The 23,595-nt window shown below is 41.6% G+C and overlaps 1 protein-coding gene across 9 annotated transcripts in view; it reads right to left on the reverse strand.

Moving 5' to 3' along the window:
* Positions 1 to 23,595, reverse strand: part of PTPRT (protein tyrosine phosphatase receptor type T) — a 434,461-nt gene that overhangs the window by 267,250 nt on the left and 143,616 nt on the right. For all 9 annotated transcript variants that reach the window (XM_042050484.1, XM_042050521.1, XM_042050503.1 and 6 more), the window contains exons 3-4: positions 6,857 to 7,128; positions 937 to 1,018 (exon numbers count right to left, since the gene is read on the reverse strand). In XM_042050484.1, coding sequence (XP_041906418.1) covers positions 937 to 1,018; positions 6,857 to 7,128 — 354 coding nt within the window. The remainder of the gene's footprint in view (positions 1 to 936; positions 1,019 to 6,856; positions 7,129 to 23,595) is intronic.

Here is a 23,595-nt window from a genome sequence, read left to right on the forward strand (position 1 = left end):
GAGCACATGGTAAATACAAATATAATTTACTTAAGCAGCAATTAAGCATACTGCAGTTATCAAAAATGTCCTGTTAAACTTGAGCAGAACCATGTCTGTCACATTGAATGGCAGATGTTCTTTGACATTCTGATCACAGCAAAACCAGTTGATTTCACTCCATCCATATGATCCATCATTCTTTTTTTGTGAGCAGCTGTCACTGACTTACTGAAACCATGAGCCAGAAAGAGGGCTTGTTAAAAAAAAAAATCTTTACAAGAAACTGTACATTGCATCCATAAAATATACAAAGTCCTCAAGCCCCACTGGAGGGGTGTAAAGGAACCGAACAAGGTCAGACTCAAAGACTGAGGCTCAATGCTTCTTTAAACATGAAAAAAGTAAGTAAAACTCAGCTTATTGTTGTGCCTGCAACAGAAGAAATGTAGCACTAACATTTTTGAACAGTGTAATGGAGCTGCATTAGTTTCTACTTCTGTATAAGTGCAGGGTCTGAATAAGATTTATTTTTAATCTCTTTACAGGCTTTCAGAGCATGTCTAATGTGTTGAGACCAACCCACCTTTGGGACAGGCCTCTTACCAAGGAAACACTGAAACAATTTGTTTGGTTGTTCTTTTCAGAAGTTGACCACACAGGCTGTTTTGAGATGCCTTTTAGATTGTTTTCTACAGCAATAAGATCAAGAAATAATAAAACCGTCAGTTTATTAACAAGTAAAGGAGAGGGAATTCCACTAGCTATAAACTGAGAGCAGCTTTGCCTTTTGCTCAATTTGCAAAGGTAGGTAATTATGCGAGGCTGACTGTCCTTAGAGGTCTTGGAGGGATACAAGACATTTTAGTGCTGACCCAGCTGGGTAAATCACTCCTTTCCACTACAAACTGTGGCCTATAACACACTGGTACAGTCAGAAAAATAAAGAGTGCTCACTGCAGGGATGGGCGAGAACTCTGACTTCATCCACAGCTATGTACCCGGGGTGTCCTTTCAAAGAGACAGATTCAAATATCACCTGAAACACAAAAGAAAAAAAAGATTCTGAAAAAGAACATTTGCATGAGTAATTTCAGCAGTCGCCACATTCCGCTGTTATTCCAATGCCTGAGTCATTGGAGGCATTTAGTTAATAACGAAGGGATACCAGGGCAATTCAGTGTGTGAATGCAACACCAAATCTGTTGGGGATGGAAAACAAAGACTTAGAGCAACACTCAATAGGATTAGAGACAACTCTGTGCATCTCTGATTTGGAGAAGGAAAAAGTGCCCTGGCTATATTCCCCCCCCTCCATTCATCTAAGCACCAGTCCAAGAACATTAAGTGGATAATCATCTGATATCTTGTTCTCAGCAGGCCTTGGACAATTGGAAAAAGCACTGCACGACATAGAATTCTCTTCCTGAATCAGTGACCATGCATGGATTCTGCTGGAGAAAACCTTGATTTGCCGTGCAGGCCCTTGCAGTACTAGAAAGTAAATTACAAGCAAAGGATGACACTGGATTCCGGACTGAAATAAGATTTTCTCAGATATAATGGTGTTGTTTCTGCCTCTCCCTGGATTCCACTAACATGATCTGAGAAGGAATATTCTTAAAAAACATGTAGAATTTCTCCGTAATGGTACATTAACCAACCTTTTCCTTTTTTGTGTACCTGTATTATGAAAGCATTCCAGTAATGTGGGCCTGAAAATACAGATATTTCATCACAGATTAATAAAAATCTCCTTCTTTCCTGTAGGTTTGTGATTTTTACCTGAAGTATCTTATTATAAAAATAGATGGACTATCAAAAAATCAGCAGTGCAGGAAAAAGAAAAAACAATCCAAACAACAAAAAGTAAAAATCTGATAGAGATCATTAAAAATAAGTTAATTGTTGGAAAGTGGGGCAGTGGAGGGGAAGGTGGAGATCTCAATCTGGGAATCAACAACAGGACATGGAGAAATGGAGAAAAGCTGAGTCAGGGCAAGCTCAGGTTGGGCATTAGCAAAAGATTCTTCAGTGGGAGGGAGATCTGTCCCTGCAGTGCCCCCCCAGGAAACAGGCACAGCACCAAACCTGGCAGAGTTCAGGGGGCATCTGAAGGACACTCTCAGTCACATGGTTGAGTTTTCAACAGTCCTGTGAGGAAGGAGCAGGGAGTTGGATTTAATGGTCCTTATGGGGCCCTTCCAACTTGAGTCATGCACAAGGAACGGAAGTTTAGAGATGTCAAGCCATAATAATAATAAAAATGCAGACTGATGTTAAATAATCAGTGATGCTACCTCCCAAATTAGTGATTCTCTTCCCAAAGGAGTGAAGTGCTATCCTTTAATACGTTAAAAAAATGAATGGGTGGAGATGTAATGGGTGCTGTCCTCTGCATTTGAAAGGGAAATTCCCAGTCTGACTCCATCTGACTAAAGCAATGCTCACACTGTACTGAACTGCTCATTTTTGCATGAGTAAATAATCAGGTTTCCAAGGACAGAGTTAATTACATGTTCAGCCAGCACAGCTATTGCCATTAGAGCAGTGTCCTGGTGCTGCTACTTGTTCCATAGGAAAAAGTACTCCAGTCATTTCTAACTTCTAAAATTCCCTACTAGAACACAGAGGTAACTATTTAAAGCCAGTTTTCAACAGTTCTTTTTGTTCTAAATAAAAGCTGGCATTCCCAGCCTGTCACTGTTCAGCCTTCCCTTTATCTCCTTCATCAGAAGACTTAATACAGTAAAAGGTTCAACTGTCCAAATGCTGCCCTGGCTAAATATAGACCCAAAATATCCTTCTGAACTACAGAATTGCTGTTGTTAATTTTTCTTTGTATTTGGGCTTCCAGAACATCGTTTCTACTTGAGTTTCCATGACTTCCTAGGGTCACTTCCCCCATTTCAAAACATAGATGTGAGATCTCCTGAAAGACATCCATAAGGAAACAAAGGCATAAAAACGGGTAGAACAAAAAAAATAAACAGGTGAAGACAAACTAAGAAAAGCTCATAATATGTAGAAATAAAGTTCTCCTCCAGAGGAGACTGGACAATAATTAGGCTGCCCAAGAAACACCAGGAAGATAAAATAATCCAAAAAACCATTAGCAAGTGTTTTGTGTTATCAAGGTCCTTGATAGGCTTTTTAGGGACTGTATAAAATAAGAATATAAAATAGGAGTCTTTAGTATGGAAATCATAATTACTTTAGCAATTAAATAACATTCATGATAAAAATTACATTTACTGGGAAGGTCATGCAAGGCTCTACTGCAGCTCCCTTCAGACCTGAATTCAAGTGCAACATTACAGCTACAAAAATCTTATTTTAGTTTTGCATTTGTGAAAAGTCATAAGCCACAACAAAGTAATTCTCAATTATCTGCAAGTCAAGAACTCAAAAAGTTCTCCAGGGCATTGGCATCAGCTGTGAGTGGGTGGCAGAAGGAAGCACCAATATATGGAGAATTGCCTTTGGTTAATTACCAACACGTACAGGGTCTTTAATACAGCACAATACAATTATTCCAGTAGCAACCAACTCAGCTTCTAAAAAATCCCTGTCCACTGCTGCAGAATCCACTGAGTAGAGGAATCCTTTCAACTCAAGCAATATTGTTTGACTGTTTTATTCTGTTCTGCTCCACACTCAGATGTTCCTGCCCTTTCCCAGTTCAAACTTACACATTATTGTCTTTTCGTGTGTTTTGAAGCATTTCATCCCTGTCAAAGTGAGAAGCACAGAAGCACCCAGGCTTTCCTGAAAACAGGGAATTGAGACCCAGCGTGAGGAAAAGGCAGGGATTAATGTTTCTGGGGCCCATTTCTGCAAATCTCACACTCAGTATCACTCATGTCCTTTTAAATTCAGTTGGAAACGCAGCACAGTGGTTCAGACATGCAATGCTTTGCTATTAACAATGCTTGGCATTTAAAGTACTTCTCAGAAATTAATACAGTTGACAAAATACAAAACTTCACTCTCAAAAAAACCCCACATTCTTAAATGCTCCTGAGACCTGCAAATACAAAGTCACTTCATGTTTCCCTCCTGATAAACGAGCCCCTCTGCAGCGCTGTGATTTACCAACAATGTCTGTGTTAGCAGCGTAGCCCAGCTCATCTGCAGCTACAACAGTTTTCTCCCGGCATGGATCAATAACATTCCTTGCTATACATCAAAAAAACACCTTCCTGGCAGACTCCAGTGCTGCCCTTGGTGCATTCTGGGACTGAGTTCATCCTTATGGCAAGCAGTAATTCAAGATTACACGCATTACCTTTCTCCAAGAACCATTAGAGCTTTTTCTCGCTACGCTGAGAAACATTTGCAGGCTGGGAATTCAAGTACAAGTAACTCTAGGGTAGACATGATAAATCTCCCCACATTTCTATCTCAGCTAAGTACTTTTACAGCCAGGTGACTCCTATGACCCTGGCACAGAACTGCCAGACCTAAAACACAACCTCTGACATCTGGTTTGGGTACCGGTTTTCCACTAGCCACATCTCCAAAGTTCAAAGTACTTGACAAAGCCCCAGACCAGGGCAGAGAGCTTCAGATTTTTTTGACTGGCTGAATTTTTGATGCACATCCCAATCCAGGATGGTGTGGTTTCTGTGAATTAGGATTATAACCGACGTTTTGCCTGATGCAGATTTCAATATTTAGGGAAAATGTTGTTTTTACCCGGTCTTTTCAAAATACAGAACATGCTGTCAGGCCTCTTGTGTAAAAAGAGTTCTCCAGGAATACAATTTTGATTTAAAGCTGACAAATAAATGACAAATGTGAGGGTGGGGAGGCCCTGGCACAGGGTGTCCAGAGAAGCTGTGGCTGTCCCTGGATCCCTGGAAGTGCCCAAGGCCAGGTTGGATGGGGCTTGGAGCAGCCTGGGCTAGTGGAAGGTGTCCCTGCCCATGGTAGGGGGTGGGATGAGATGATTTTCAGGGTCCCTTCCAACCTAAGCCATCCTAGGATTTTACTAAATAACACTCCAATGGCTCATTCTAGTTCCTGAGTGTGAAACAAGTCTCTCCTCAGGCAGCAGCACACCCAAGTTTTGTCATCCTCCCACCTCTGGACTTATTTAGCCAGAAGTGTCACTTTAGGCTGCCAAATACCAATAATTTTTTCTCTTCATTTTTTTCAAGCTTCAAGCTCTCTTTTTTCTTTTTATTTTTTTTTAAACCTTGCTTAAATGTAGAAATTCACAGGACTACAGACCAGCAACAAGGTGATTTATAAAACCAGAGACTGAGATCAGTCTACTAGACCCCCACAATACTAGGACAGATCTCAAATTTTAAAAGCCATGCTTAAGGAACAAAAATACAAGTATGACAAGAAGGAAACATCACTCTCACTCATCACAAACTTAGTAAGAAGCCCCTTGCATTTTCTAGGAAGGAACTGCTCCTGGGCAGGTACTGCTGCCTTCTAATCCATTCATTTTTGTGCTGCAGTGGAAAATTCTTGTTTGATTTAAAGGATTTTCTTTTGCCCAGGAAAAGCAAACTTGACCCGCCAAAGCACTTGTAAAAGACCTAAGTGAGGCTCAGGAAGCCTCCTACTGATATATCAGAGAGCAGGATCCCTCTTAGTGTGAGATCAGACTGCCTTTTGCAGGTTTTTCAAGCACTGGTTTTCTGGTGAAAGATCATTTCTGTTATCTCTGTGGAGCACCTGCTATGAAGAAAATTCTGGTTGATGCCCAGGATCACGTTAATATGAATGGAGTAGGAGCACTCCAGTGTGCCTTCAGAACAGTCACAAGTTGTGCACTGCCCTTAAAACACCACTTTCCACACATTTGCATCTCTTTATCCTTCCCTCTCGCCTGCCTGGTGCACTCTGTGGATTCTTCTGGTATCCACAACTCTTTCAGAGGCAGAACATTAAAGCATCCTCCTTCAGCTCAGATTTTACAGACCTCCTACCCAGTTATTAGAAGCAAGAAAAAGAGAAGCTTTCCTACCTGCTGTTTTTTATTCACAGACTATTTGCTGCCTTTTCATGGCCCATTCTATCCTGGTCCCTATCTCACTCATGGCTTTTGTTAGTATCACATGGACATCAGATCTCCTGCAAGGTTTAGGATGCAATTACCTCCTAGGGTTTTTTTTTGGTGTGTGTCTTGAATATAAAACAAGACAAAAGTATTCCTTCAACACAAAAAGTAGTGCGTGAGCCTGTTGTGTGCAAAATATCTAACTGAAATTAAAACAATGGCTGCAAAGCTGCCACATGAAGTGTGGACAACTAACAAGTAGGTGTAGAACTAATATAATCAAAAACTACGGCAGCCATTACATTCCTCAGCTCTGCCCTTGCTTAAGAAAAAAAGTCTTCTAACAGAATAAATAAAGCTGTGCTAGAAAGTGGAGGAACTGAGGATCTGGTGAAGAATATACACATCTGACACCATGGTACAAGAGTTTATTAGTACCTTATGTCCTTACACCCCTCATGTAGGCACAAGATGCAAAGCCAAGCCAATAAATGTTCCTTCTTATGGAACCAACCAAGGTCCAAGAATAATCCAGGCAAATTTATGCTAAGTACAGCTACACATCCAGAAACTCTGTTGTGTTCGCAGTTGCACAGTGCCATAGGAAGTGCCAATACAAGTGGCAATTTCATCATGAACGAGTGGGTCATGTCAATAATTGACTCCCATCCATCACTCTGTGGACTGTCAACAACTACAGAAAAAAGGTGAGGAGGGAAGGAATACGTCAAGTTCCTATATAACCACTAGAGGTGAATTTATTCTGAGAGGAAAACTCAGGGAGGAAGGTGTCGATTTTCAAAACTAACAATAGACATCCAAAGGAGAGAGACAGGAAAAAACATTACAAACCCCTACCTGATAAAAATGTGGCCAGAAGGTGCTGATGGCCAGCTCTGCCTTCACCCACCCTTCGGTCACCACTCCCGAGACGTTCCAGATGGGATTGCCCTGGGGCCCCCCGTTGACCTTCACGTAGACATTGAGGGAGCCGGGGCTGGAGCGGTCCCTGCTGGACAGGTAATAGTGGAAGTCGATGCAGTGAGTGTCATTTTCCTTCAGCGTGGGCAGCAGCAGGTGAGCTTTCTGCCCCGATGCTCGCCCAGAGCTGTTCACCATCATGAAGGAGCCTGCAGAGCAAAGAAAGAAGAGAACAAAGGGTGGGTTTGCTTGGATTTTTGGTATAAACAGCTCCGTTTGAAAAGTCAGTGGTTCCCTCGCAAGCCACAAAACAAAACATTCCTCTGAAGGAACCAGCTGTTTGATGCCAGTTGTTAGGTAACAGAGAGAAAGGATATTAAAATTACAGGGTATATATACCAGTAGATTCAGGGCCAGCTAGAACCGCTTTAATTAAATAACTTGCAAATCAAAATAAAAATACTGTCTTGCTTGTATTATTTTATCACCTTGTGATCACACAGTCGCTCTAAACAAAAACACATTCCCACTTCAAACAACAACCAGGTTCTCCTGCTGCATACAGTCCCCCAAAAGCATATTCAACACAAGGTAACAAGTGACAGGATGAGTGGAAACAGCCTCAAGTTGCACCAGGGGAGGTTTAGATTGGATATTAGGAAAAATTTCTTCATGGGAAGTGTTGTAAAGCAGTGGAACAGACTGTGGAGTCACCATCCCAGGAAGTGTTCAAGAAATGTGTGTATGTGGTGCTTGAGGATGTGGTTTAGTGGTGAGCATGGAGCTGGTGGCTGGGTTGATGGCTGGACTTGATGATCTATAAAGGTCCTTTCCATCACAGTTTTATGATTCAACACAAAAACAACAGACCAAGCTCTCAGCTGATATTTGCCCACATGGCCCCAACACTCTTCATCCCAATCCATCCCTGTGAACCCTGGCACTTGAAACTTTTGAAGGTCACGTTAAGAAAACCCCAATTTTCAGAGCCCAAACAACTGAGGCTTGTTGACAGAACAGCAACATCTTGACTCGTAATAATGCAACAGGACAATAATTCTTGTGGGAGGGAAGGGTAGGCTGAATTTCAGGAAGGAAATGTATACTGATGCAATTTATGAGTTTGTTAACCTGGAAGTCTGCATCATATTAACCGTGGCACTTGATGTTGAACTCACATTTGGATTCATCAGGCAGTTATTTTATAGCACATTGTGTCTCCACTCATCTCCTCACAGATCCATCAAGGTGACAAATGCCAGCAGTAAGGGAGAACATGATGAGAGTTACTCGATTCAATTCTGCTGAAAGGATCTCCTTTATGTGGGTGCAGACACTCAGAAAGAGCTAAAGAAAACACCGGGACTGGGGCAGGGGGAATCTTTGTGTCAGCAGCCAGGCATGACAATTTTTAATCAAACACAGCCCTCTTGACACTCCTGGCTCTGATGCTGCTGCCAAGCCATGCTACAAATGTATTTGTCTGCTGGCCTCTTGCAGTTCACAGAAGACTGAGTTTGAAAAGCCCTGCTTCACTTCTGACCTATTGACTTTCCCTCTTCCTCACCATAGCAGGTGATTCAGATGAGCCAGGCAAACATTTGGATCAATTCCGTGCAGTGAACAGTCACATATTATAAATTTATAGCAGCTACAAACAACTTTCTCTCACAAAACTGGGGGTTTTTTTTCTCTGTGTTTATATGATAGATATGCATTTTGTAAAAGATTGACAGGAGGAAGTCAATCTTTCAAAAAAAAAGGTTACATACTCTAAAGACCTTGGAAAATTCAAGTGCAATGCAAGCACAGCTGGGGAAGAGGAAGAGACTCCAAGAAAATTTATAGGCAAGATGGCCTCTGGCAATGCTACCTTTCAGTGGAAATGAAGGAAAAACAAAAACCAAAATGGTCCCAAATCAAGGAATTCCAGATTCACAGCAAGGACTTGGAGAAACGTTAGTGCTGAATCCAAACTTTCCAGTTTCTCTCTAAAAATCAGGATCCTGAAAAATGTCCACTGCTGATGTAACTCTGTTCACAGTCAACCATGCAATCCCATTCTTCAACATGTAACATATACACACTACTCTTAAAAATCTACTCATATAAACTAAACTTTTGAGAAACTGAAATTTGGGTTCTGTCTCTACGACCTGAGAAAATTTATTATCAGAAGGCACAGTTGCCAGCAGGCTTGGGGAGGCAGCGCAGCCTGTCAGCTGAGGCAGCAGGCTGGAAACCTGACACAGCCAGGTGTGGGAAGGCTGATGATGACACCCAGTTCCATGAGGGCTGGAGCCCCTCTGCCCTGCAGCCAGGCTGGGAGAGCTGGGGACATTCACCTGGAGAAGAGACGGCTCTGGGGAGATCTTAGAGCCCCTTCCAGGGCCTAAAGTGGCTCCAGGAGAACTGGAGAGGGCCTTCAGACAAGGGCCTGGAGTGACAGGATGAGAGGAAATGGCTTTAAGCTGAAGGAGTGTAGATTTAGATAGGATATTGGGAAGGAATTCTTCCCTGTGAGGGTGGGGAGGCCCTGGCACCGGGTGCCCAGAGAAGCTGTGGCTTCCCCTGGATCCCTGGCAGTGTCCAAGGCCAGGTTGGACGGGGCTTGGAGCAACCTGGGATAGTTGAAGGTGTCCCTGCCCGTGGCAGGAGGTGGCACTGGATGGGCTTTAAGGTCCGTTCCAATCCAAACCATTCTGGGATTCTAGGATCTCTGGCATTACACAGCTGCAAGAGCCACTCTTCTGCAGAGAATTTGGGAGGGAAGGCCCTGTAAAACTGCTGAGCAAGGGCAGCATGGTCTGGAGGAGCTCAGCAGCTGCTGTGAAATGCTCTGCCTGAAGCATTTCAGAGCCACCTGAGCACAATGAAGACGAGTTCTCCATTTGCCAGTTCTCCCATGGAGGAGGCTGGTGCAGCCCAGTGAATCCCTCCAAGAGCAGCAGAGTTCCTGTTCCTTCACAAGGTTCTTGACCAAGCGCCTCCTACACTGGGGAGGAACCCAGGAACAGGGATTTTTACACCATAATCGACTGCACTGCACCTGGCTCAGCATTCCACTTCTGGGCATGCCTCTCAACTTCTCTCTTTTCAATTTGGGTAATATGTAGATTATCCTGCCCTAAAGGACTACTCTGAAGCTGTGCTTTGTCTAACACGATACCGCCCTGAACTGCGCTGGGGGAGGTAAGAGCTTCAATGACACCAGAAGTTAGGGAGTATTTCACTTTTACAGATCCATATATAAAAATAATGAGCTTTCCTCTGGGAGAAAAACATCAGCTTTTATAAAAAGTTCCAAGCAATAATTACAATTTTATTTTTTGCCACCCACAAAAAAATGAATCACAAGCTATTTGTGGTGACAACAGCCTTTGTGCAACTGCTGACAATTCTGGGGAGGGTGGGGAGCCTGAATCCAGCGACTGACAACACCAACAAGAAGAATACCCATCCACCAAAAAGTACTTAGCAAAATAATTAGTCTTAATTGCTAAAGAAATAGCCTTCCAAACAATCGCCATGGATAAATTATTCACAGCTTCCTATTTGTAGCATATGATTTTTTACACAATGTGTCCAGAGGTACAGGAGGAAATACTACAAGAAACACAACTTTCTCAAGAAAAGTCCTGATGAGAGGAATTATTTTATCACGGTGGAAAAGATGAAAAATTTCCACTTACAGATGCATCTCTGCCAGAGAAAAGAACTCACACCTTGTTTAAAGGAATTTGTTCTCTAGGAGCTCTACCACAGGCCTTTGTTTCCACAGAGCTTTGGAGTGGCAGCTTCCCCCACAAACCCTTCCCTGGGATACCCCAGGCACAGCCCACCCCACAGGATCCCAGAGAGACACCTCGAGCCTGGCCATCCTAGGGGCTGAAAACTTGTAGTCCCATCAAGACAATCATTGACGTCAGGCACACGAACAAAATTCATAAAATATTCATTCTATAAAATTCAGCTGTGAATAAATGATACCCTGTATCCTATAAATTGGCCCCAAACACACAGAGTTTTATTTTTATTTTCACAGTGTGAACTTGAACGTGTATCCTGTCCTCCAGAACTTCCACGAGGTTGCTCTGCATGCTCCAAGATCAACAGATGAGATGCACTGTCCTGTTACAAATGTCCACATCCATGGAACTGGTGTGGGCAAGATTCATCACTGAGGGGTAGGTGAGAGATCATGAAAACAGCTCCCACCAGGAGAAAATAAATGAAAAACAAGCCAGCATTTTAAAGACAAATGTGGTTTCCCTCATTATCCTTAATAAGAATTGACATACTGTGGTTCAGGGTCTCACAGATTCTTTAGGCTGAGCACAGAGCTGAAGCTGATGGGACTTATTCTCAATTTATAGGCCTATATGTGCAAATAAAAGAGATACAATCTGGTCTGCCACCAACAAATTACCTGTCACGTTTTCCACTCATACAAAGGACTAAGGAATGAATTAACATGTCACAAATGGAAATTATTGATCAACAGATGACTGAAAGCCACCTGAATGTCTACAGGCAAGAATATGAATAAAACAAAAGGTATCTTGGAGAAACTCTTATTTAGATTGGTGCATATCCAACTGGGGAAAAAAGAAACAAAAATATTGAGTTTCATTGTTTTGTTTACTTCCTTCCAGAAAGTTCAAAATTCCAAGTCTACAATAAACTGGAAAAAAAGAATTTTGGGGGGGAGGGGGGAAATTATCTATTCTGGGTAAAAGTTCTTTTTTTCTGTTTATTCAACAGAGAAGTATAAGCTCATTAAAGAAAATTGAGTATAAGGTCAATTAAACATGGTGTTCTTGGATCAACAGGTTGAATTAATTAATATCTCGCTGTTTTTATCCCGAATATGTAAAAATGGATGTGTTGTGCTCAGATCAGTCAGAAGCAAGGAGGATGGGGAGACAGTAAATAAATTCATTTTCAGAAATCCTTTCCAATGGCAGGAACATAAAACGCCACTCTCTCCTAGTTATTGAACATACCACTGAAAATTGGGGAATTAAACCTTGAAGTGCTCTCTAGTTGGCCATAAATTTCAATTTTTCCCCTGCTTGGTGGATAATGATGCCTTGATAAGCGTCCTATTAGTGATGCATCTGCAACATAGCTCCTCTTTCTGGAGCCGAAACGGCGCTCTGCAGCAGATGGTGGCTATTGTGTTTACACATCAGCACTTTATGTTTGCCTTCTCTCACGTCTGCAGTAAAGAGAAGGCCGTAACTGAGTTTTTAATGGCTTTGCACATTGTTCATTAAGATTACATGAGTGTGTTCTGACAAATGACAGCTGAAGGAACGAGGCACCGAGAACCCGCCGGCAGCACCCGGCAGACCTTGGCTGGTGCTGTCTCACTGCTGACTTTGAAGAGCTGCGCTGCTTCAAAAGCCAAATTACAGCAACCATTAAAGACTTGAAAAGAAAGCTGTCAAAATGCTCAGCTGCAAAATGAGGCTTCTGAAACCTTGAAAACCAAACTCAGGTAATACAGTGTTGTTTTAAAGAGCGAACTCTTCCCGACATAAAGAAGCGGGTTTCCAGCAGGTGCACCAGCGTGTTTTTAGACGCAGTTTTGTTTATTGCCAAAAAAACAACTCATCTCCAAGAAGGTGAGTCTGACACCTGTCCTTGTTAAGGCAGAACAAAGCAACATGGGATAATCTGGGCTGAAGGGGCCTCAGGCCAAGCCCCTGCTCAAAGCAGGATCAAGCCTGAGCTTATCACTGAGTCTTCCACACCTCCCAGGAGGATTGCCCATCCCCTCTGGAAAACCTCTTCCACTGCTTGACTGCCCTCATATTTTTTTCCCTTTTATTCAGCCCAAAACCTCTCATTTCCAGTTAGATCCTTTGTCTCTCATCCTCCAGGCACCTGCTGTGGTAAAAACTAACTCGGTATTCCTGATAACCTCCTTGTAGGAAGAGATTTGTGAGGTGTGACTTTGCTTTGCAGGAGTGCTCTGACCCTTCCCCAGTGTTCCGTTCCCAGTGGATAGCACTAGGGTCACTTCACTACCTCGTACACTGACCTGGAAGCCCTTTATCACAGGGATGGCTGCAGAGGGACAGATCAAAGCAAAGGGTCTCTCTGAAATACCTTCAAGTCAACCTGAAGGCCATAGAACAGTCTTTGAACACTCTCTATGTTAAGTATGACAAAATATGTTTATGGACAATATAACAAAAAGCCCATCTACCTCAACGCTTGGTTTCCAGCAGTGGCAAAGCAGCCATTTTAAGCAGAACATGAGAATCAGGTTGCTGTGAAGCAGAATTTACCATTTCAATCTTCTGACAATCAGCAATATAAAGATTTTTTTTAAGTCAAAAGCTGCATCTATCCCTCTCATTAATTAGCCGCAGAATGATCTTTCTCCCATCATTTTTGTTGAGTCAGGAATAAGACTCAACAAGCTCTAGAGTTTAATTATACATTGTGCTGGGGAAAATAAATATTTCCACTCACTTTAAGCTTCTGTCACATAATTTGTAGTTCCTCTTTTATGAATTTACGATTACCTACCTGCTCCACACTTCCCACATTTTTACATCCCTGTTTGTGTATAACAATAGAACAAGGCTCAGAAATCTCTTTCCCTCGCTGATGTACTACAGACAGCAGCATTTGTACAAACCCAGAATTTCTGTATCTCATAACCACATATTTTTTCCAAGTATTAGGGCAAAATCAGACCCATGGGGTTTATTTCTCAAATGTGAGTCATACTGAATTAATCTACCAGTGAAATTAAGTGTTTGATTCACTGATAAATATGAATATAAATGGCAAGTTCAGTATCATTCATGAGGACAATTCATTCACTTGGGAAATTGTTCGATAATAGGGAAGAATTTTTTAAAGAGACAGTCTACTATCTGTAAAAAGCTTTTCTTCTGGAAATGAATGTTATGAAAAAGAATTATTTTGTTGGAGGATTTTTGTAATAAAAATCTTTTCAGAACAAGACTGATCTCATATTACTTCAAATATTTGCTGTAATTATTTAAAGGGTAGGTTGTGACATAAACACTTCCCCAGTCCTCCCTTAGAGATGAAGTGTGTGACAAAACTGAGTCTGGTTTGCCCACTTCCAAAAGGCCTTGGCAGAGGAGAAGCTTGCAACCCTTTTGCTTTATAAATAAAATCAAATAATTACGGGACCATACTCAGAATTAGGAAAACCAGGTTTCCCACAGGTCCATAACTGCCAGCTGCAGCCTTTCCCACTGATTCCACTGACTGAGCCACGAGTGACTGCTGCATTTCCAGTGCATATCCAGACACTGCTACCCATAAAACACAAGTGCTTTGTTATCAAACTACACTCCTTTTACAAATGTTTTCCAAAGCCTGAATCACAGTGACCCACAGACACTGAAAGCTCTCATAACCCAGGAATTGTCTCCAGCCAAGAGGCAGCTTCTCTTTATCCACCCCTGTAGTTAATGCTGAAGAAAGGAACATCTACTGCAGAAGCTTCACCAACCTGGATGGGAAAGATTAAACTACCCCTGACAGAACAAACAAGACAAAAATACATCATGGATTACAAAGAAAAAAGAAAAAAAATCCCATTTTAATGGTTTGCTGGTGGATCAGAGTCACCAAACCCTCTTCAACTACAAAATCCATATGGGAAGTGATCAAGTGACAAATACGCCAACAAGTTCCTAATTAGCAGAGAGCTTTAAGGGGGATAATGGCATTTCTGCAAGAGGCTGTGAAGCAGGGTCCTGGGAAGGACTCCATTTGTTAATGGGATCCTCTTTTAACCTTGCAAGAATATTTAAATCAATAATAAAAATAGCTCCTGCCCTGAATGCTGTTAAAAGCACTCTTCTTGCACTGTAACATTACGTGCAACTCTGGCCACATCATCTGTGGCCTTGACAAGGACAGCCAACGACAGAGACTGAGAGATTTGCAATATAAAGATAACACTCAGGACCCAGGTTCTGACTTCATCATTTCCTCAGTGACAGATGTTTTTATTCTTCACTGCACTGAAGAAAATTCAACTCAAACATGAACACAACTCTTAAAAATAGCAATGAAAAGCAGCACTTGGGAGAACAAGAGTGGCCAACACTGCAGAGACAACAAGACATTTTTAAGCACAGGACGGACTTATTGCCTCAGTTTTTCACCTAGGCATGATCTAGAACTGCAAGAAAACTGACTGTAACACCACAGAAATGAAAAGGCAGGAAAAAAATTATCCCTTCTCTATTGTCTGTTTCTGGCATCAGCTACAGGCCAGAGTGTTCTCCAGTAGTCTGTACTCAATATAAGAACCTGTTGATCCAGTGTGGAAAATCAGCACAAAATAATGAATTCTCATCTCTGTGGATACAAACCCAGCAATGATACTTCACTACACTTCAAGAGGTTTGTTTTAAAGACCTTTGTTGAGTCAGTTTGCTCCTGAAGGCACTGACATCTAACATTTCTAGTCTATATCAAGAACTGCACAGTTTATCACAAAGATTCATGAGAAAATTTCTCACTTCAGTGGTGCAAGGTGATCCAGCATCGCTCTCCACCTGCATCTCCAGAGCACAGTCCTTTCCTCCTTAAAAATCACCATGGAGAACTGCTGCTGGAACAGCATCAGCACTCCACTCACATTTTCCTCTTCAGCAACAAACTCAAATTTTTATTTACAACACAACTCATTGTCCATGAGAATTCAGGCGAGCACCTTTGCTCTACAGTTACAGCCATGTGGCAGCTGTTCTGTGTACCAGAGAAACCCAGAATGATTTGGGTTTGAAGGAACCTTAAAAGACATTTAATTCCACATCCCTGCCGTGGGCAGGGACACCTTCCACTATCCCAGGTTGCTCCAAGCCCTGTCCAACCTGGCCTTGGACCCTTCCAGGGATGGGGTGTCCATGTGCACATTTCTCATGCTTATCTCTAGAGTCCACAGCTATTTCTAGACTGTTCCTCCCACATTTTATAAACTTTTCTTTAATAAAAGCCCAATTGCCATGGCTGAGAGCCTGGATTCACTGAGAAGCAAAAACCTATGTGGGCTGTAGAATCAGAAACAATTCTATAAATCTCAGCAGTGAAAAATCCTGTTAATAGACTCATTGCCAGCATTCAGTGTTGCTAAGGTCACTGCAGTAGCATCCTTCAACAGTGTCCTTATTCTATTATTTATAAACATGGTATAAATTGTTTGGCAGTGCTATTAAAAAAAAGAAAGGGTCTATTAGCAATGGAGTTACACCAGTCCATCAGGTAAAGGCATTTATAATAAAAAACATACAATTCTCTGTAAACAATAGTCAAGAATTCTCTGCAAATTTAAGTTTGTTACATGATTATCTTTCCAAACTGAAGAAAATGTACACTGAACCCTGCAAACTGAATAGGTCTATTTGCTTTTTAATTCCAATAGCCTAACAATTACTTATCCTACCAATCACTAACTTACCACTTTGGTAAAATGTAGGCAACTGATTTAAACAGTTAATAATGTTTATGTAATTAAATGGGCAAATAAAAAAAAAATAGGGGGAATGGCCATAATTCAACATAATATCTTCATTTAATGACATCAAAATTCCTGTTCTTAGCACCCAAGAGCTTTATTGCAGCGGAACCCTGAAAGTGAAGGACCACAGAAAAGAGTTGTGGGGATGTGAGTCACAACCTCTGCTCAAAGGCACTCACACAGATATTGCTCAAGAAGGCTCAGGATTCAGCAGAACACAATTTCCTCCTCACCTGATTTAACCTGTGGCATAATCTGCTGCCAAATTCACCTCTCTCTCTCTCAATACCAACAAGAAAGGAGTTCAGAGGTAATGGTCAGTACTTTTTGAACAAGTAATTGCTACTTATTCTGTATGCCTCAGCTTTGTGTTCAAATATGGTGCTTATTTTAAAAATTAAATTCTGTATCCTGTTAAAATCCTGTGGCTAAAAATAAACATCTCTCCATCTAGGTAGATACAGATGCAAAGAAAATATGTTTTAGGTTGGTGACTACAAGCAACTGAATAATTAAATCACTTCATCTCAGCCACTGCAAAATCAGCTCTCCTTGGAGGGGGCAGCAAGACTGAGCCAAAAAAGTCTGTTGTTTCCCAATGTAAAACCTCTCTCCAGAAAGAGGATTTGATATGCTAAATGTACACAACATGCACAAAATCCGAATTAAAAAACCAGGTCTCCAGTGCCCTCTATCCCATGAATGTCTGAGATATACAATGGTGAAGAGACACAGAAAACAACTTCTAATAACACCTGATCATCCTCATAGCCTGCTCTGCATTACCCAGATGTAATGGCTGATCAATTAAACCATTACAAATTTAACAACAGTCCTTTGCCAGGGCAGCCTTAGTTCTCAACTTCTATTTTGTGTTGATCCTATTTTCCAACTCTGGTTTTTCTCTGAACGCATCTTCTCATTTTTGCCTAATCCTCTTCTTTAACAACATTTTAGAAGATAAAGCACAGACTACAAACTCCATTCTGCCTCCTTCTCCTTTCCCAGAGATGCAGCAGCTGTTGGATGCAGCCTCATTTGTGAGAGGTGCGTGGACGAATGGCTCCAGGTTCACAAGAAGGAATTACAATTATAATAATAATTCATCATTTAATTTGGTTTAATTTGGCTGCTCTAAAGCCACTGAGGTTGAATGCTGTCAGGTGGTTACTGTGGTGTTGTTCAAGGTTCCTAGGCTCCAGTCTACTGTGTCTAAAAAAAGCCTCTGTGTCTCCAAAGCCTCACAAGACCATCAGCTGAGACAGCTCTAGCCAGAGCTTCCTGCTCGTGGTAAGTTAATAAACTGTGCTTATCTTCTTGCTGCTGTGGTTAATTAAAACTGACATCAAATCTAAATTGCTGGGCCAGTTAGACCCTAAAGGTTGAACCAATGAGGGCTTTATGGAAGCCACTCTAGGACTGCCTTTGGCATCAGCCAGGCAGCTGCCAGAAGTACTTTGGTGCAAACATCGCTTTCCTGGGAAACACTGAGCTCCACGGTTCAGGCACATATTTATTTTCAATACATTGGGCTCTTTGTTTGCTTAATCATTAAAGACAAATAGCTAAATATATTTTATTACGTAATTCTAGAGTATTAGGAGCAGTTTACATGTCAGCCAGAATTAAATGTCTCATTAGCAGGCATGCAGCTCCACTGCCAGCCAACATTTATGGTCTCTGCAACTCGGGTAAAATTTCCATATGTTTTGTATATGTAACATTTTCTAGGAAACTGCAGAGGGATTATTACCTTTTCTATTTGTGACACATTAAATGTAACGCCAAAAGGCAACCAGAGCAAATGATGTCTGAAGAGGAACTGTGTCTTCAACAGTTTGTTTTTGCTTAACTCTGCTCTGACCATATGGTCACTTCTGTGTACATCTCAGAAATCAACACTACAGTTCGAAACTCAGAATATGTTAAAGGTCAGAGGCTGAGATATTTTTGCACCAAATTTTCAACTTTCTGAGCCCAGTTTCTGAGCACTGGGTGCTGCTGAAGTCACTGCTGCTATTCTGGGAGTGCTGCGGCCTAGCCAAGGATGGAATTTGGCAGAGTGGATTCCAAAATAATTAAGGCCATCTCACAAGCCACCACAGAGTATGGCAGCACAACAATTTCCCAAAAGGAGCAGCTCCAAAGTGCTGAAGCAGAGGCTGGTGCAGACCCCAGTGGAGGCGTGTTGGCACAGGGGGAAGGAGCCTCAGTCATTCCAACCCACGGCTTTCCCAGCTGTGATCACTGTCATTTGCTCATTCTCATGGGAACTAAATTACAGCAGATTTTTCTTCTAAACCCAATGTTTGTTTGTCTATCTTAACTCCTGTTATAACTGCAGCAACCTTAACAGGGGGGCTACTACCAGCACCCTCTTTTCCAGGGTATTGTACAATTCAGGGAGATATTTTCCAGCTGGAAGTTTCTGACTTAGATTTCAAAAGAGAAAAGGAAATGCCACCTTGAAGCAGCTCAGTTGCCAACGGTGGCTGGTCCTGGTGTTCAGAGAAGGTGCCCCAGTCTCTGTGATAAAAGATTAATTTAAGCCAAATAGCAGCTATTTCTCCATCAAATTATTAATTTGGTGACTGATTCACACTACAACACAGTATCTGTGCTTAAAGAAATCCAAAACCATGCAGTTATAATCCAAGATCATTAAACTATATCCATCATTACACCAAAGCCTAATCATTGTTCAAGGAAACATCTGATTCTGACCAAAACTTGGCAAGTATTTTTGCTGAAATAACTTGACAGTTGTGTTCAGCAACAAAGCAGCTTTTTTAGTGGCTTGAAACATGCTGCCTTTGAGCCACTCTATATGTGCCCCTGTTTTAATCAAATAGGCTCAAGTACCATCAAAGGACACATATTTTGCAATATTTTATCATGTTTCACTTCTTGGTCTTTTTGATATTAGGCAGAAAGAGGATTACCAGTATCTACAAAGGCTGTTACTCCCATGTGCTTTTTGAGCTGGATACCTGTGTAAATATTTTTTACTAAATTGCCCAAAAGTACAGAGAAATTTATTTCCTGTGGACTGCAGTTCATTTAGAAATAAAGATTGTTTATATGCATGTTGTTTAAGTTTTATTAGAAATTAATGGTATTTACTGAATCACATTTTCTGGTCCAGATCTTCCTGCTGAAAACCAACAAGGCAGGATACTACCAGAGCCATTCTGAGCTCTGCAGGCAGTGGCAGATGGACCTGACACCACTGCTTGGATGGGAACTTCAAATATTGTAACTGCTGACTTCCTTGATCCATCTAAATCCACCTTTTTCCCATGGTTCCTGCCACAGCAAAATGATTGGTTTATATGGCCAGGAATACACTGAGTTTGCAGAGTTCATAGAGTTCACCACAAATCAGATGTTCTACATGAGAAACTGCCCCCAGCCTACCCCAAGCTGATGAGCTGTAAGCTTGTCTTGAGTTCCTCACAGCTCCCCACAAATTTTTCTCTCAGTGCCACTCTACTTATGCAATTGTCCATATTCTCTCACAGAATGGAATTTAATGCTTTATTTGAAAGGGCATTTGGGCCATCAGTTGTTAATCCTCTGCCACATTTGACTATTTGCTCTCTCCACTAGTCTTCAAAACCCACAGGGAATTTTGTTTCTACCTGAGGATTACTTTATATAATAAACTCTGCAAAGGTATTTCAAAAGCTCTGAAATACCTGGTAAATCCAGTCTAAATCCGTTATTACACTGGCACAGTAATTTCTGCACAATAGAAAGCCATAATTTTCCTCTGCAAAGGTTCTGGTGATGAGTCTGCCATGCTGGACTCATCCTAAGTGGATTCATCTATTTGTTATTGTTTCAATCCTTTTTCCTGCAAGCTTCCTGGAATCATCCCCATTTTCTTTTCTTCAAAGAAAAAATATCCCACCGCTTTTCTATTTACTGGTCAATTAAACAGCTATGAAAGAAACACACTGGCAAAACAGCCACTTCACTTCAAAATTTCCTCAGATGATCAAAGACTTGTTGTTCCTCACCAAAACGATAACTGGTCGTTTGCCCAACACTTCCTCGGTCTGACATCCATGAGAAAGATCCATAAAAAGACACAGTAATTTCTAGAATTAAAACTAGTGCAAAGTAATCATTTGGACCCTCTGAAGCGTGCATTTTTCTCTAAGTGAAGCAGCTAATTACTGCTATTCTCCCTGACTCACCAGTTCTCATTTCCTGCAACTAGGAGATTTAAATAAACCTAGAATCTCCTATTCTTATTCTGAGCTTCTCCCTTCACCCCAATTTCAAGTCTCTACACTACAGTTTGAAATTATTCTTAGTAGAGTCCTTTTCATTTTGGAAAGTTGAATGCCATTTTTATCCTCAAAGTTTACATTTATTTGAAAGGCTGAGAGATTTGAGGCTACTCAGCCTGGAGAAGAGAAGGTCCTGGGCAGACGTGAGAGCCCCTTCCAGAACCTAAAGGGGCTCCAAGAGAGCTGGAGAGAGACATGTGAAAATGGCCTGGAGTGCCAGGACAAGGGGGAATAGTTTTAAACTGTCAGAAAGCAGGGTTAGATGGGATTTCAGGAAGAAATTCCTCCCTGTGAGGGTGGGCAGGCCCTGGCACAGGGTGCCCAGAGAAGCTGTGGCTTCCCCTGGATCCCTGGCAGTGTCCAAGGCCAGGCTGGACGGGGCTTGGAGCAACCTGGGCTAGTGGAAGGTGTCCCTGCCCATGGCAGAGGATTGGAACAAGGTCTTTGGGGTCTCTTCCATGATTCTGTGTTTGATACACATCCAGATCCATACTCCAACGGGCAGTAATTTCATGTGTGCAGACTCATCTTAATTCTTCCACTGGAAGCAGTGGCAAGATCTGCCTGTACTTCAGTACAAGAGCAGCTCTCTGACACACTTTCAATTCACTAATTCTATTTATCAAAATTGCTGTAATTTAAACAGGTGTAAAATATTTGTGGGGATTACACACTTTGCTCGTTAGCAGACAAAGAATACCGGGAGATGTTCCTGGCATGAATAGGAATAAAAACTAAAATTCTAAATTAAATGTCTTGGAACAATATAAAACACTGAGGCTTGATTGGATGTTACAGCAGAGCATTTCAGATGGCCAAGAGGTAAGGTAGAAACTTGTGTCATGTTTTAGAACCTGAATGCAGCTTCAGCACTGGCAGGACTTCAAAAGGGAACAAAGATTTTTCCATAGGCAAGGCTTATCCTACAATTCCAACACTTTGAGGTTGAAACAGGCTGTAAACACCTTGAGTAGAAGGAACTCAAATTAAAATACACTTGAGCAGTTCTCTGGGGTTCTGATCCTGCTTTAAATGACCCAGACAAATGACCCTCCCCCCTGAACTCAGCATGATCAGCATCAGTGCCAAATTATTAACAAGCATTTTCTCAGTAGGATTATCTATCCCTGAAAAATAATTACTCCTCACAGCCCTGCAAACAAACAAGCCATTTATGTAGGATTTACACTGAGTTAGCTCAAATTCCTACAAACAGCCTGACCTTCTAAGCATGCAGATGCAGTTAAGCTTTCAGTTTTCCCATTAAATCCAGAATCATCTTCCTACTCCTCTCAGATTAGTATACCAAATTCTACCCTTACTGAAGAGTTTTGTTCTAGACAGCTCCAACCATCAACATTGTTCTGGCATGGACTTGGGGATGGAGATCTTCCCAGCATCCGCATCCTGCTCATTTTCAGAACCCGGTTAAAACAGTTTGAGCAAACCAGGACCATTTTCATTCAGCTTTTCACTGGTAAATTCCAACTAAGAGTTGAAGCAATAAAATTTGGATGCTATCATTCACATACAGACACATAAACACACACCCCAGGTTCCTGTCAGCCTCTGGACATGAGAGTTTTTAATGCACTGACAATAATACTGTAATTTGGGATGCACATTAGATTCACCCAAATCATACTGTGTGTGACAGACATTCACTGTACTTCTGGCACTAGAAACGCCACTTGGTATCACTTACTCCTTTGGTTGTCTTCACAATACCACACTAAGCATCAAAGAGATGCCTGGCTTGTAAGAAAATACAGCAATACCCCTTGATAAACACGTGTGCCTCTGCATGTCATCGTTGCAAGTTGCTGGTATTTCCCTGAAGTGGTTAAAGCTCTCAGATCTCTTCATGCAGGAAAACTACCCTGGTAACTTTATCTTTTATAGATACATCCCCCAAATCTTCAAAGTGTTTGTCAAATAAATGTTAAGAACTCTTTTCTGATCTGTGCAGAACACAGGTAGCATGAGAATCAGCAGGATACTTGAACCTAAACCATCTTGGCTTAAGAAGGCAACTCCAAAAGAAAACTGAGTGCCCCTGTAGTTTTTCAGATTGCACTCGACCAGACAGCTTTGGAGTAAAAATCACAGGAGAAATAAGAAAACACCTTCAAATGCATAACTGAGTAAGTTTTCTTCCTCCAATAGTTCAATACAACATAAAGAGGATCATTACAAAATCTTGTTTATTAACATAACTTAAGCTTGCAGCACAGTCCATGAAGTAGGTGGTTAAAAATGCAGCAGTGTTAACAGCAAAAACATGGGACAGATCTTTTACAGTTCCCCTTCCAGAGGAGCCTTCCACAGCTTGGCTACTACTGGTGTTAACTCCATGGGCACCAGAGCAGGGTCAGCACACATCCTTCACACACAGATGCTAGAATGACACTCCACTCACAGATCAAACCCCAATAAAGGCTGAATTAGAAAGTTTATACTCCTGAAAAACAACTGTTGAAATGATCTCCATATTTATCACAGAATCACAAAATAGGCTGAGTTGGAAGAGACGTTAAGGATCATCTAATTCCAACCTCCTTGGCCATGACAGGTTGGCAGCAGCAGTTTTTACCTTGGAGGTTCTGCTGACATGCCATCAGAGTAACCGGCATAAATTGCTCATGCCTTTGTCATTCACAGAGATCGCTGCCATAATAAACTCACTGTGAGGAGTAACCTCATGAAACCCATAATATTTTCCTTTAAATCAGAGAGCACATACAGGTAGCCAACTGTATTGCCAGGATAATCAATTTGTCAGAAGCAATTATATCAGATGCTGGACAACTTGAGTATTTGTCAAGCTACCAACATTTCTCAAACCGGGGGGG

The sequence above is a fragment of the Corvus kubaryi genome, unplaced genomic scaffold (genome assembly GCF_017639235.1).
Source record: "Corvus kubaryi isolate FWS band 111438036 unplaced genomic scaffold, C.kubaryi_AGA036_p1.0 134, whole genome shotgun sequence".
Taxonomy (NCBI): Eukaryota; Metazoa; Chordata; class Aves; order Passeriformes; family Corvidae; genus Corvus; species Corvus kubaryi.